General features: G+C 32.1%; 1 protein-coding gene across 1 annotated transcript in view; it reads left to right on the plus strand.

The window, feature by feature from the left end:
- LOC109533775 overlaps window positions 1–13215 on the plus strand; it is a 95724-nt gene that overhangs the window by 56787 nt on the left and 25722 nt on the right. Inside the window, exons 2-6 of the mRNA XM_048661157.1 lie at window positions 2071–2243; window positions 6107–6220; window positions 6654–6951; window positions 10641–10754; window positions 11159–11250. Coding sequence (XP_048517114.1) covers window positions 2111–2243; window positions 6107–6220; window positions 6654–6951; window positions 10641–10754; window positions 11159–11250 — 751 coding nt within the window. The 5' untranslated portion in view covers window positions 2071–2110. The remainder of the gene's footprint in view (window positions 1–2070; window positions 2244–6106; window positions 6221–6653; window positions 6952–10640; window positions 10755–11158; window positions 11251–13215) is intronic.

A 13215-nucleotide genomic window follows, 5' to 3' on the forward strand; every position in this document is an offset into this window, starting at 1 on the left:
TAATGTAATCTACGGAACATTGTTCAACATAATCATCAAAGTATGTTCCGCGAAATATTTCTTAGAACTACGCCCAAATTATGTAAAAAGAAACCTCACAAGTTTCTTATAAGCTGCCCGCAAACGAAATATCATGATAGCGGAAATATGTTTTTGGACCATTTGTTTATAACGATTATCTTTTCATAATAGAAAACCAGCGATAGATTCATTTCGGTAAAACTTTTTACTATTCAGTTCGCAATATAGTAGCAAACGCGAAATATTGAATTGAAAGGGAGAAATTGAAATGCTATTTAACTTTGAAGCACTCAGATGAAACATGATTACTACCATATATGTTAAAGCACAAAGTACATTCAAGTTAAGCAAACACTAACATTAATCTCAAGTTAGTAAGTATGTTAATTAATATTATGGAGTGCATGCATTATGCTGCATTAAACAATTCACTTGTTCCAATTATATTTTCATCACGATTACGTGCACATTACAGTGCTTTTGTTAATATTTGTATTTATCAATAAAGCTAGAGTTTCATAGAAAATCCAATTAATTGAACAATAAATAGATGAAAACTTGTTCAAATAGCACTGTTCAAACTATGATTGTAACAGAAATGTACAAAAATTCTTAATAAATCAGTTCAAGAATTGTTATTTTAGAACGTGCAAAGCTTTGGTCGTAAATTGCAGAACTTTCATGAATATTTAAAGCGACATTCCGTATTCACATACAATAAATAATTTCTAGCCGATTCAAAATTAATTTAAAATAAATGCAATGGCTGGTATTTATTGGGGGCTTTTACAGGAAATTGTTTATTTCATATMAGTTAAWTCTGAAACGATTTTGGTAGAAAWTTCAATTTATGTGTTAGACATAAAAAGGTCGTTTAGAACATTATTTTTCAGTGTTATGTGGTAATGCAAACCTTCTTATGCCTGGTCATTTCTTGTAAGTAAGTAATTTTTTGGTCAAGTTTATATAATATTGACGATTAAAGCTAAACTAAAAGAACAATTTTAATATGTTTTTTTTTTAACTGAGTTAGTTCTTACTGAGAAATTTTGGTAATTCAGAAAGAGTTTTAACCGAATTTAAATACAATCGACAATAAATATATGCGCTGTTTTAAGTTGCGCTCCCTCTATTCAGACAGTTATCGACCATCCAACTCCCGGATACCGGCATCAATTAATAATACTCAGGAAAGTTAATGTTTCTCAAATTTCAACTTCAAAAACTGTTATGTTACACATCGATTTATTTTAATACTGTCCTCAACAACATAATTTGTTGCAGTTATGTTTCCGAATGCCCTGAATATATTTGCATGCAATAATAGGCATACACTGACACAATAAAATATTGATACGGATTGCACTGCAAAATGTGATAATATTTCAAAAATTATAATTCTTATGACTGTCAGATTCAAAAGTTATTTGTATTTAGAATCGATTTCGCTTTGAACCAAATTAGCTTAAATTATCTTGTTACATCCTACTTTGAATTGTTTTTGCAAGAACCTTTGTCTTTTCAGAACTATCGTTATCGATTGACCATCATCTATTGTTAGATGCTGGTAAATAGACCTGCTCTGCCATCAACATGCAGAGTACCATTCAGGGCATGTATAAATGAAAGTTTCTGCTTTTCTTAAGAGGCTATTTGGAAATTGCAAGTGCATAATCCATTAAGACACCACTGACTGCCCATGAATTGCCCGAATTTCAGATAAAGACAAATTGGGTTTTTACAGCCCAGCTATTCCTACGTGTTAAGGGTTTTTAGTTGTGCATTTGAAAGAATACCGTTAATTTTTATTCTACCATACATTTATGAACATTCCAAACCAGGTCAATGATTTTCAAATATTGTTTAATGTGATTTGAATGATCTTTAAAAAGCAGACCCTTTTGTTAAAATTAACTGCTTATGCCAAACTTTTGCTTTGCCTCAAAATCGACTAGGCAGTCTGCCTCTTCGCTTATTCACATCTCCAGCAAGACTGTACAGTTTTAATCTGATAATACGAAACGTAATAGCATTTAATTATTGTTTCAGATCCAGAATGCAAGCATGTAAAGTATAAGCTGAGTTCAGGATGTGTCGGATTAACAATTTTATCCCGATTCTGACATTGTTAATGCACATTTCCTCAAACGAGGCAGGACGACGAACATGTGGAGGCACTTATACAGCAGCACGAGGCATCCTTGCTACTCCCAACTTTCCAGGTACTATTGTCTTGTAATTATTATGTTTCAGACATAATTAATAATTAATAATTAAGTAAAAAAACATAATTTTAAAAAGTACCAAAATGGCAAAAAACAAAAAATCATATTTAAATTTTGTGTACATAACTAATTTTGCATAAAAAATAATAATTACTAAATTAAACTCATGAAGTCAATGAAAATTCATAACAAGTCTTAATATCTAATTCATACTAATTTTATTGCATAAATGTATATTAACGAAGACAAACAATCTTATATTATAAGGTAAGTAGGCAATCGATTTATCTTCGTATCGTTCACCTCTAACAATTTACATGGCCATTACAAAACACGTAAATGGCCAAAACCAGGAAACCGATTCAATTGAATCAACTTTGCAAATATATTACATTACTTAGCAACTACCTCAATCTTCAAAGCAATTAGTGCATGTCTGTGGGTCTTAATTGTTTCATTACCAACTTAGTCTATAGAGCATTCTGCGTGCATGTCATCAAACTAAAATTGCTCGAATAGTTTCTTAAAGTATCACTTAGAACCCTACATAATTTATTTTCATTATTCCACTGAATTATGGTTGAAAACTGAGCTTTTAATATGGCAACTTTGGTTGTGTTCTTGCAGAAACAACGCCAGATTCGTTTTCCTCTTAGCAGACCTGATATATACGAAATATATAAAGGCACATCGGTTATAAACTTTTCAACGTATAAATGGTTTCAACAATCCTTATTTCCATACAATTATCTTTAATAGCCTGATGTTTCATTTTAATTCGATACGGAAATTCACTTTTCATTCATAGATGGAAAATAAAATTAATGGAAAATTTATGCAAATTTAGCAACGTAGATTAATAAATTGTCAACCGAGTAACGTTTTGAACGCCGCCTTGAAAGTTAGCCGGTAACTGAAACTGTTTCGCATATAAACGAACCGTCTAAAAAGCGACAAAGTTTCCCAGAGCCAAATCTCCTTTAAATCAATGTCATTTGAGGGAGAACTTTATATTTTTTACTCCAGGTTATGAATGAAAGAAATAAGACATCGTCGTCAGACTCATGACTGATGTGCTAAATCTTATATGGCACAGCGTAACAGCAATCCTCCATAATTTTGAAGAATAAAATTTGTAACTCTGTGGGCTGTGCTTTAGTTATCTCATGTAAAGTTGAAAGCTCTGGAATAAAACATCCGGATTTTGTATATTATAATTCAGACAAATTTCATGTTTTGTAGTTTAAATTAGAATATAAATAAGTTAAAGTTGTATTTATATATTTATGCACTGCGCTTGGTTATATCTGATGTGCCAATTTTTCATAGTTAAGTTGACATAATGTGAAAAAAAGAAAGTTAACCCATAGCAAGGGAGTCTTTCAATTCACTCCATTTCCTTGAATAAAAAACAAAGTTTTGTTCTAGTCCTTGTCGTTAGTTCTTCCCGAATCCCGAAATAACAGTTACTTTAATCACCTATATAGATTTTAAGGAAAAACATTTTAGTGGCATTTATTCTCAGGATGTTGGTTATCAGAGTGATGTGGGAAGCGAATTTTTCAACTGATCTTTTTAAAACGGCAATTAAAATTTTTAAAACGAACGTTGTGGAAATAGCAATCTTCGTTTCATGGATTGTACCGAACCGTTTCGATCATAGATGGAAACTCATTCTTAGTCAATTGTGCCAACTCTAGCTAAAAGATAAATGTAGTAGGATGGCGTTAATGCAGATTAAGCAAGAATTTTATTTTCGACGCTACAAAAATTTTGAATTTTTGGTGGATTCTTTATTGGGATACAAAATATAGAACGCATCAAGTTCAACATTACATTTCTAGATTACACTCACTAGTAGGTAATAATAGGGCATTGGCAGCTGATGCATAAGCGCTGCAGCACGTCAGCATTTTCAAACAAAAACTTTCATTAAATAGTAATTATGTAATCTATCTAAAGCATTATTATTATTAAGATGCCAATAAAACTAATTGCTTGGGTTTCACAATGTATTAAATTATAAAAAATTAAAGCGCAAATGACGTAAATAAATTCGGCCAGTAGAACCGCAAGATTATTATTTAATCGTTTTTTATTAATATTGTGGCTCTGCCCGACTAATATCAGATTCTGCATTTTGGATAGATGTCAGAGACATATTAAAAATGTGTTAAAGATGCGTGTATTTTTCACAAAAATTATAAATTGCATTGAATTTTTAATACCTTGCAAAGTAAGGGTAAAAGTAGAGTAAAGAAATATTGAACCCTTCGCTACAGTGCCTGCTCAAACTCCGTCATGATTAAATAATTGAGGAAATTAATAAGTCTTCATTTTTGATCATCATTCTCAGATGGTAGAAATTTTTAGGTTTGCAATAGTGAGCCAATTGAACGTTTTTGGGCAAAATCAATTTCGTTAAGGATGCTCCACACAAATAAACGTATTACTGATCTATATTTTTTCCACTTTTAATGACTGCAGTAGCTGCAATTTTGCTGTTGAATTCACATAACGCTAGATGCATTTAACTTTCTTAAACTGCAATTTTAGCCATTTATACCACGATAACAGTAGCAACTTGCAGTATTATTGAATATAAGAAATTCACAGCCACGACCAAACATAGCAAGCAGTTTCATTGTCTGAACTTATCGAGAGCGGACAAAAGTGCCGACACTTTTTATTTTTCAAAGAAAAATTTTGATTCTTTGCGGTTTCCGTGTTTCTCAATCCGCACAAAATGGAGGTCTTACTAACATATTGTTGCTTGCATTGTTGGGAATTGAAAGAATTTTTGAATTGGAAATAGGAATTTGAATGTTACTGTCTGGAATTTGTCCTTATGTTCGAAATTGGAATTTTTGTAAATAGAAAGCCTCCACCGCTTATGAGTACTGAACTTTGATCTGTTGACATTAAATCTATGTATTTCCCAATCGCAAATTTAGGCCTGAATCGGTGTATGCTGATGAAGAAAGAAACGATTTCAAGGCTTTCAAATTTACTACAACGTTTATTACCGACGGAATATAAATAGATTTTTCAAAACAAAGACCGTTATTGATTTCGTTCTCTTAAATTTAACATAGAATTTAATCTAAATATACCCTATAATTCTACAATTTTTATTGTCGAAGTGATTGTCAAAAAATGGCAAACAAATTTAATATTTGCCGCAAATTGAATATATTTTAGTTGTTACTCATTTGTGTTCTCGGACACAAAAGGCTTCCAAACCTATCTTCCTTACTACCCAGTTTATATTTTCTTTCGAATCACTCACATCAATACTCGTTAACTTGAGATGAAGTTTCCTTTATGATAAACATATTTCTTCTAACTCTCGCATTTAATAGTGTCCTTTGGTATTTGACTAAGTGATTCCAAGACTTGAGATGATTTCACTTCTAACATGTTGCAATATTGACTTTAAATGAAACATGCTCGGACAATGGCTATAAATAAAAGCTCAGTTATTTGCGAACCTGAAGATACATTTGCTTGCAAAGCTAATAATACGACCAGCGCACACTGAGATAAAGAGGTGTTCGAAGCTTGAATAAATATCACTACTCTAAAATGGTTCAAAGTGTGATTAATATAAAAATTATTTAAGTTATAATAAAGCGATTTGTCAATTTGTGTTTTTAAAATAAAAAAGCGTAAGTCCTTTTGGCTACTCCCACAGAGTAAAAGAAAACAGCTGACAGGTTCCTGATAAAACGAAGATATTGAACCTGATTTTTCTGCATTCACGACATAGGAAAATATTCTGATTGTTCTATTTCTGATATATATCTTTGAGAGTTAAAAAAGGTCGCATACATCTGACTTTAAATGTTATTGTGTTTCAGGACCATTTGACGTTCCAATACGATGCCAATGGGTAATCGATTCTAGCAGTGCTGCTTACGGTTCCGGAAATACTTCGATCATCGTTTACTTTACTCAGCTATTTACTTTCGAAGGTTAGATTTTTCATTTTACATTGTTTTTCCTTGCAAGATTTCGTAGCACGTACATTACCTAGATAAAAATCGTTGAACGGGAAACGTTGTAAAAAGCATAGCAAATGTAACTATTTTAGCTGGAGGGTCTGCATCGATTTATTTTTCTTCGATAGGTCAGTTAAAGTGTGTTTTCGTTTCAAAATAGTAATTTCTCGTAGTCCCACCAATGCTGCTGCTTTAGATTTCCTGCAAAATTCAATTTGCCGCAGAGTTTCGAAGTAACTGAAAGTCGTTTTTTAATGCCAATCAGCAACACTGATTTCTGATGCAATTTCTTTTTGCCGCTTACATTTTCCAGATTTCTGATAAAGTTGGCGTTCTCACGACCGCATCAATAGCAATATTTCCAAACGTGATTATACGAGTAAACTTAAAGTTTCTTCTTTTGCAGGTCTAACATTCACTGAATATCAGCTATACGGAAACGATTACAAGATCAACCCGAAATTAATCCACAAAGTAAATGAGACTAACGTGTTCCGTATCCGATGGGTGCAGAGCTATCAGAGCTACTTGGTAATAGAATTAAAAATGCAATCGTCTGAGTCAGCACATATTCGCGTCCTGGATAAATTCCTGGATACGTATGGATTCAACATCACCTATGAAATTACCACTGGCGGCGTTCGGAGCCCGTCCTGCACCATGATGGATTGCGGATTTACCGGAATTTGCTTCGATCATTACACGTAAGTAAATATGCCGTTCCGGGATCTGGATGCGGTAAACCGTAAATTTCAACGAGATTTATTATATGGTTTGCTGTATCTGGCATTAGTAAAAGTGTATTAGCTGGTTAACTGACCGCATATATTCTTATTACATATCCACAAAGCATGCTATTTTACTATGCAGCATCTCCGATCCTTGGACTTCAAATGTAATAGTCCTTTTTTTATTCCCGGTAAGGGTTTGTTCCCTTTATAAGAGCACTAGATTGACAGCTGTTTTCAATTCGCTTGACAAACCAAATTACGAAGCAAATTTAAAACTTGACTGAAAAACATTTCAATATTTTTCCCGTACCTTCCAAGTGAGCCCCTATTACCCCTTAAAAGAAATGACGCCAATTTTGAATCACCCTGTATATATAAAATTATGCAAACTATTAAATTGTAGTGAGTGCAAGGATCTTGTTTTTCCATAAAGCATGTAACATCTTCTATGAAAGCATTTCCCTTTAAAAGTACAGAGTAAGACAAAAATAACACGAATTTTAATTGATATAAGTACTCAAAAAGTATAAATTACTTAAATATTATTTTTATTTTGCTCAAACACTAGAGAATTACACTTTGTAGTAATTAATTTAACAATCTATTTCTGTTCTACAAATGAAAATGTCAACTTTTATTTGTAAATGCGATTTTCTTATACAAAATTAATTTATAAAAGATAGTCCAAAAATAAGTTTAGACCTTTTACTTATTTATTTCCAAATGGAAGCATCTGCTTTTGTTTCAATTTTGCATTCTCAAACTCATCAGTTACCCAAAATTTTTTCGGTTTCTTGCAAATATCTGGGTCGTGAGAAGGATCGATTTATTCCAAGAAACAGAATAACAATCAAATTGGATGTTCAAAAGGCATGCCATTGACGGCTTGAAAATCCGAGGCGATCAATAAATTTTTCTTGTATCTTTTTGTTTTGGTAAATATTTTTTTAACTCGTAAATTTATCGAGTCTTGTGAAATGTTTAAATAAAATGAGGTATAGGACATGGTACAGCATCATACTTATAATTCAATGGAAACTTAATTATTACCCAATTTAATTAAAAAATCGATGCTTCCATTTGACAAAATAAAGATGACGGTCGTAACTTAATTTTTGACCACCTTGTATCAATATGTTTGGCATTAAAAAAGTAGAATTTATGTATATATAATAACGACTTTTTCACTCAATGTAAGGGTGAAGAAGCATTTTTCATAGTTTTATGCGAGGAATTGACTCTTTAAATTGCATGCAATATTTACGAATTACCCGTATTAAATGCAATTTTTAAATTTAAATTAAATGTATGTTACATTTAAAGTATAGCGCACACACGTCTGAATAAAAAGCTTTACAAACCCTTGTTATAGTAATATATAGATTCATATAAAATGCAATAGGTATACATTTATTTAACACAGTCAGATAAAAACAAGTTCCCAATAACATTGTTTTAATATGCAAATATGGATATCTGCATTGTTTTTTTCGTATCTGGGAATATTTAAAAGTGCCATTCAACATTTAACATTATGGCAATAATCTGATGTTTTCATCTACTGTGAAAATATCACCCTTTCCAGCATTTGATCCAGATTTACGCGAGTAACAGCGAATAGAGCCTGATAAGAGCTTTAGATATAATACGACCACAAACAATTGCAAAAACATATCGCAAATTCTATGCAGCTGACATATAAAATCGATAGCCAAAGCTTTAGAAATGCTACTATCACTAATTAAAAGCGAAAGAGCTGAAACAATGAAGCAAAATTGTTAAGAGCTCTATTCCGTAATTATGCGGATTTGAGGAAACACGTGTAGCCGCCAAACACTCATCAAGATAAACGGCAAGCTAACAAGCGTGTTACAATGTTATAAATATAATTTATTTCATCTGCTTTGCATGGCCCTCTAAATACAAAACAGTTAAACGTTGTTCGTCAATTAACTCCCTGTTTTGAACTGTAGCCACAATATGCAAGTTTTTAGAAATTCCAAAAAAAAGAGATATTTTTAGCCTTAAATGTCAGCATATTGAGTACTTCAGTATACTTTTAATTTTCATTACCCTTTAATTTAATAAATTAATAAATCAAAATGGAGCTAATATAATTTTCAACTGATGTATCAACAACTGAGCCTTTTAAATGCAAATAATAATTTCCTGTTTTTATAATTAGTTTTATTGAAAGCTCAACGCTTTCAATAAAACGTTGACCTAGACGAGAATATTAATAAAATATTTATAACAGTTGCATTATATAAAATAAAAGTTAATCTTCAATTACAGAGTATCTATCTATAAGACTTTTTTAGTGGTAAACTTAAAATATTGGCTGATAGCGGTATTCGATATACATTAACTCTTTAAAATAGAAATATATATGTAATTTCTCTGCTGTGGTGACGCCTCAACTATCAGCTTGAAGCAATTAAATCCTTGGAGTCTTTTATCTTTGCGCGTCGGCAAACTCGCCAAAAATCCATTAAAAAAATCTTTGTCTCACGAATACTGCAAACTTTTAGAAAAAAGTGGTTAATTATTGATATTGTTTACGCAAAGTCATCTGAAATGAATTGAAAGAAGTTTAAAATTAATTTAAGATAGAAAAATTCGTACAGCGTTGGCTCAAAATTGGTTGTTTCGTCATCAAGCGTTCCAAAACGCTGTCAGTAACGTCGACCAAGAAAATCAATACAATGTACTGGAAATGCCTTATAATTGTAAGCTGAAAAAATCGGTGGAAAAAAAGGTAAAAAAGGGAACTTGCAAAGATTGAAATACAACACACCGGTAGCGACCAGCAGAAATTTCCTCGCGGAGAGTTTTGTGCTACCTACTCTTAATATTTATATTAAGTGAGTAATTTTAATCAACTGCATTTAAAAAAATTTATCAGAGTTTATCTGGTCGACAGTATTTCATACAAGAGGACTATGTGCTATCGATAACGTGAGGTAGAAAAGATAATTCACATGACAAAAGAAATTGCGATTTAAATCACTGCAACCATGTATAATGTGTAACAAATGTAAATTAAAATTTGTTAAATCAACTGTGACTCCGTTAGCTTTACTCTGAAAGTACACAGTTAAATAGCGACTAAGTTTCAATGTGAATTTTACTTGATTTAATATTTACTTTGTAAGAGTCTTATAAAATATGGAAGGTGTTTAGAATGTTGTCGAGAAAAATCATAGAGGAAGAAATACTTTAAAAAACTCATCGACGCTTTGGAGGCACAAATAGTGTCATTTGTATTTAAAAATAAAAATTTCAGTTTAAGAAGCTGCGGAGAATTTGTTTACGATTATACATTTTGAAAAGCTGAAAAAACGCAACATATGAAACACGCTATTTCTAAGTAAAGTTTTTATAGCAAACTGCTACTTGATGATTTTAATCAATAATTCGAAGAAGAGTGATTGGGGCATTTATTAAACGGCCGGCCTCGACTTTTACTTCGAAAACTTTCGAACACGGTTTTCCATAAAATGTTAATAGTTCGCTTCAAATCGGCATGGCTTTTTCCATGGCGCCTTGTGCTGTAGGGTAAAATTGTTAAACAAATTGATTGGGTACGGTTTAAAACTATATATTTAAAAGTCGGAGGGATCTACATGCATCTAACCAAGCAATTCTATGTTGTGTTCTAGAAAATTTAGTTGCAAGTGTTTCGATGGCTATTCTGGTCCCAGCTGCTCCGAAGGACCGAAATCGTTTTGTTACACTAATGGAACTCCTACATGCAAAAATGGCGGAACGTGTTTGTAAGTAGTGTTTCGTTTAACTATAAATTAACACTTTCTCATACTTTTTAAAAATCACAGTTGCGAAACTTGCAATCGCTCAGACGGTAATGTTTTCAAACGGAATTCAGGCAAACCATTTCTTTTGATGTATCTGACCAACAGACCCAACAATGCTGCTTTGGTTTACCAAGTCCCGAAGCGTTTTCATAATCAGGCTTTTTGTTTCTCTTCTCGAGCACCCCATTAATCCCGCTTATTCTCAGAACAAACCGATTTAAGTCGCAGTAGCAGTGGCTGTCTTGTCAGTTGATTAAAGAATATAGGGCCTAAGCAAAAGGCAATTGAATACTAAGTAACAGTTTAACAAAATCTAAACCTTTTGCAGCCAAGAAAAGAACTGAAAAGAAATATTAAATTTTCAGGCACGTCGGAGTAGCGGCCGTTAAGTGTCACTGCTCCAAACTTTTTACGGGAAATACCTGCGAGACCCTCTTGGAACCAGCAAGTGCGAAAGGTAAAGTGCTTTTATGTATATTAGGCTCAAATAGAGCAAAGTAGCACAAACGTAAGGTGTATTTTTAAGGGTAAATAGCTATGGAAATTTTGCATATGCCATTGCCTTGTCGGATTTAACGATGTATTCTTTGTTTGTTTTTGCTTTATGTTTTAGTTTTATAGTTTAGTTTAATGAATTCGTCGAAAAATCATATAATATTATTCTGTTTAAAACTAATGAAAAAAATCCAATTATCGCCTTTCGCAACTGATTAACTACCAAACCGTTTTCGTAAAAAGCGCCTGAAACTAATTGCTGTAAGCGTTAGTTCTCATCCTCTTGAAAGAAAGTTCTTATCTGTTCGCCATTTAAGTTTAATACAATTATTAACTATGAGAAGAAAGTTTCAAATGTGGATAAAAAACTTTGCATGACATTTTTTTGAACGGCTTTAAATTCAGTTCTTGTTTGACGAAGCAGTAAAAGTTTTATATGGTATATAAAATTCCTGTAATTACGTAGCTAATACTGTCTGAAATATTATCCCTTAATTAAAAGTTTAATACATTTAGGTTGACTGAGATTTAAATAGCTTCAACCTACTGCGGATTTATTGCTTTTTATCTATTTTAACTGAAAACTCTCACTAGGCTTGTTGAAATTAATTTTGGAAGTAATGTCTATTTTCAAATAATAAATTGTTAGATCCAATTTAAGCGTATAATTTAAACATGCGGATGGGTAAATAAAACGGTTATTCATTTTATATTTCAAATAAATTAGCTAAAATTTAAATATTCATAATCACACAGAGGCTAATTTAAAAGAAAATTAGTATTCTCGGTTAATAACTTCTGCTTTAGAAAACGAATAATTAAGAACTCCGCCTTGCAGTAAAAAGTTTTTGCAAAGTTTGAGCTGTTTGAATGGATCATTTTAGCCACCGGAACAAAAGAACATATTTCGGAAAAAAATACTACTGGGAAACATTTCTAAGATGTTTTGACCTGGCTGGATGCTGCTTAAGAGTTCCTGGTAAAGCTATATAAAGAAAACCAGCAGGTTTAGTGTTGCTAAAAATAAAACTTAGATGGTACCTAATACAATTAGTACAACTTTCTCATAAAGACTACACGGCATATACAGGGTAGGGTGTAGGACAAATAAGAGGACTGTACTGTTTTTAGCAACTACTGTTTTTTTAAACTGTTTATTTAACAAAAATATCCTTTGTTTCATTTCAATTGTTTTGTTGGTGACTTTTTGCTTAGTCTTTTCTAAAGGCTAATACATAGTGTAAATAATTCCCCAACAAAGTTCTCACAGATCTGGACGTTAGAAGACTAATTTAGATATTCCACTTGAGGCAAGATCGCTTTATTAAAATGGTGATCTCATGGGAAATACTTCTAAAGATCAAGTTAGGGGGACACATTAAAACTAATTCGTGTATTTTGCATTTGCGCGTTAATAAAATCATTACTTCTTTGCAGTTTTTAATCGCAATATATGTACAGTTGAGTTCGGATATAACAAACTTGAAAAATGAACTAAAACTGGTTCGTTATATCCGGAGTTCGCTATAAGCGAATAATAATACAAAAATACGTGGTGTATTTTATTTCGTTATTTTTACATAGAGTAGTAGAAGTTAGTAGGTATGACTAAAAAGAACACAAAAAGATAAACAAAATTCAATTTGAAATCTACTTCATAAAGTCTGTAATTTTTGTTTGTACATTTCTGCTGCAAAAATAGATGTTATTTATGTAGTTTTCAAGATCACAAAAGGGCTCCCAGATATGATTAGGAACTTGGCGTGATTGTAGAAAATTCCGAGTTTCCGACACTTTTTTTGTAATTTCAGAAATGGTTGGAACAGCATTATTGTCTACAGTAGAATACGTTTCACCTAAATCGTCATCTTTCTCATTATCGCTTAAAGCTGTAGATGAGGTTACGGAGTCTATAATTTGCTCATCG

Source organism: Dendroctonus ponderosae, unplaced genomic scaffold (assembly GCF_020466585.1).
Source record: "Dendroctonus ponderosae isolate FM_Combo_2020 unplaced genomic scaffold, Dpon_F_20191213v2 Dpon_F_20191213_1, whole genome shotgun sequence".
Classification (NCBI taxonomy): Eukaryota; Metazoa; Arthropoda; class Insecta; order Coleoptera; family Curculionidae; genus Dendroctonus; species Dendroctonus ponderosae.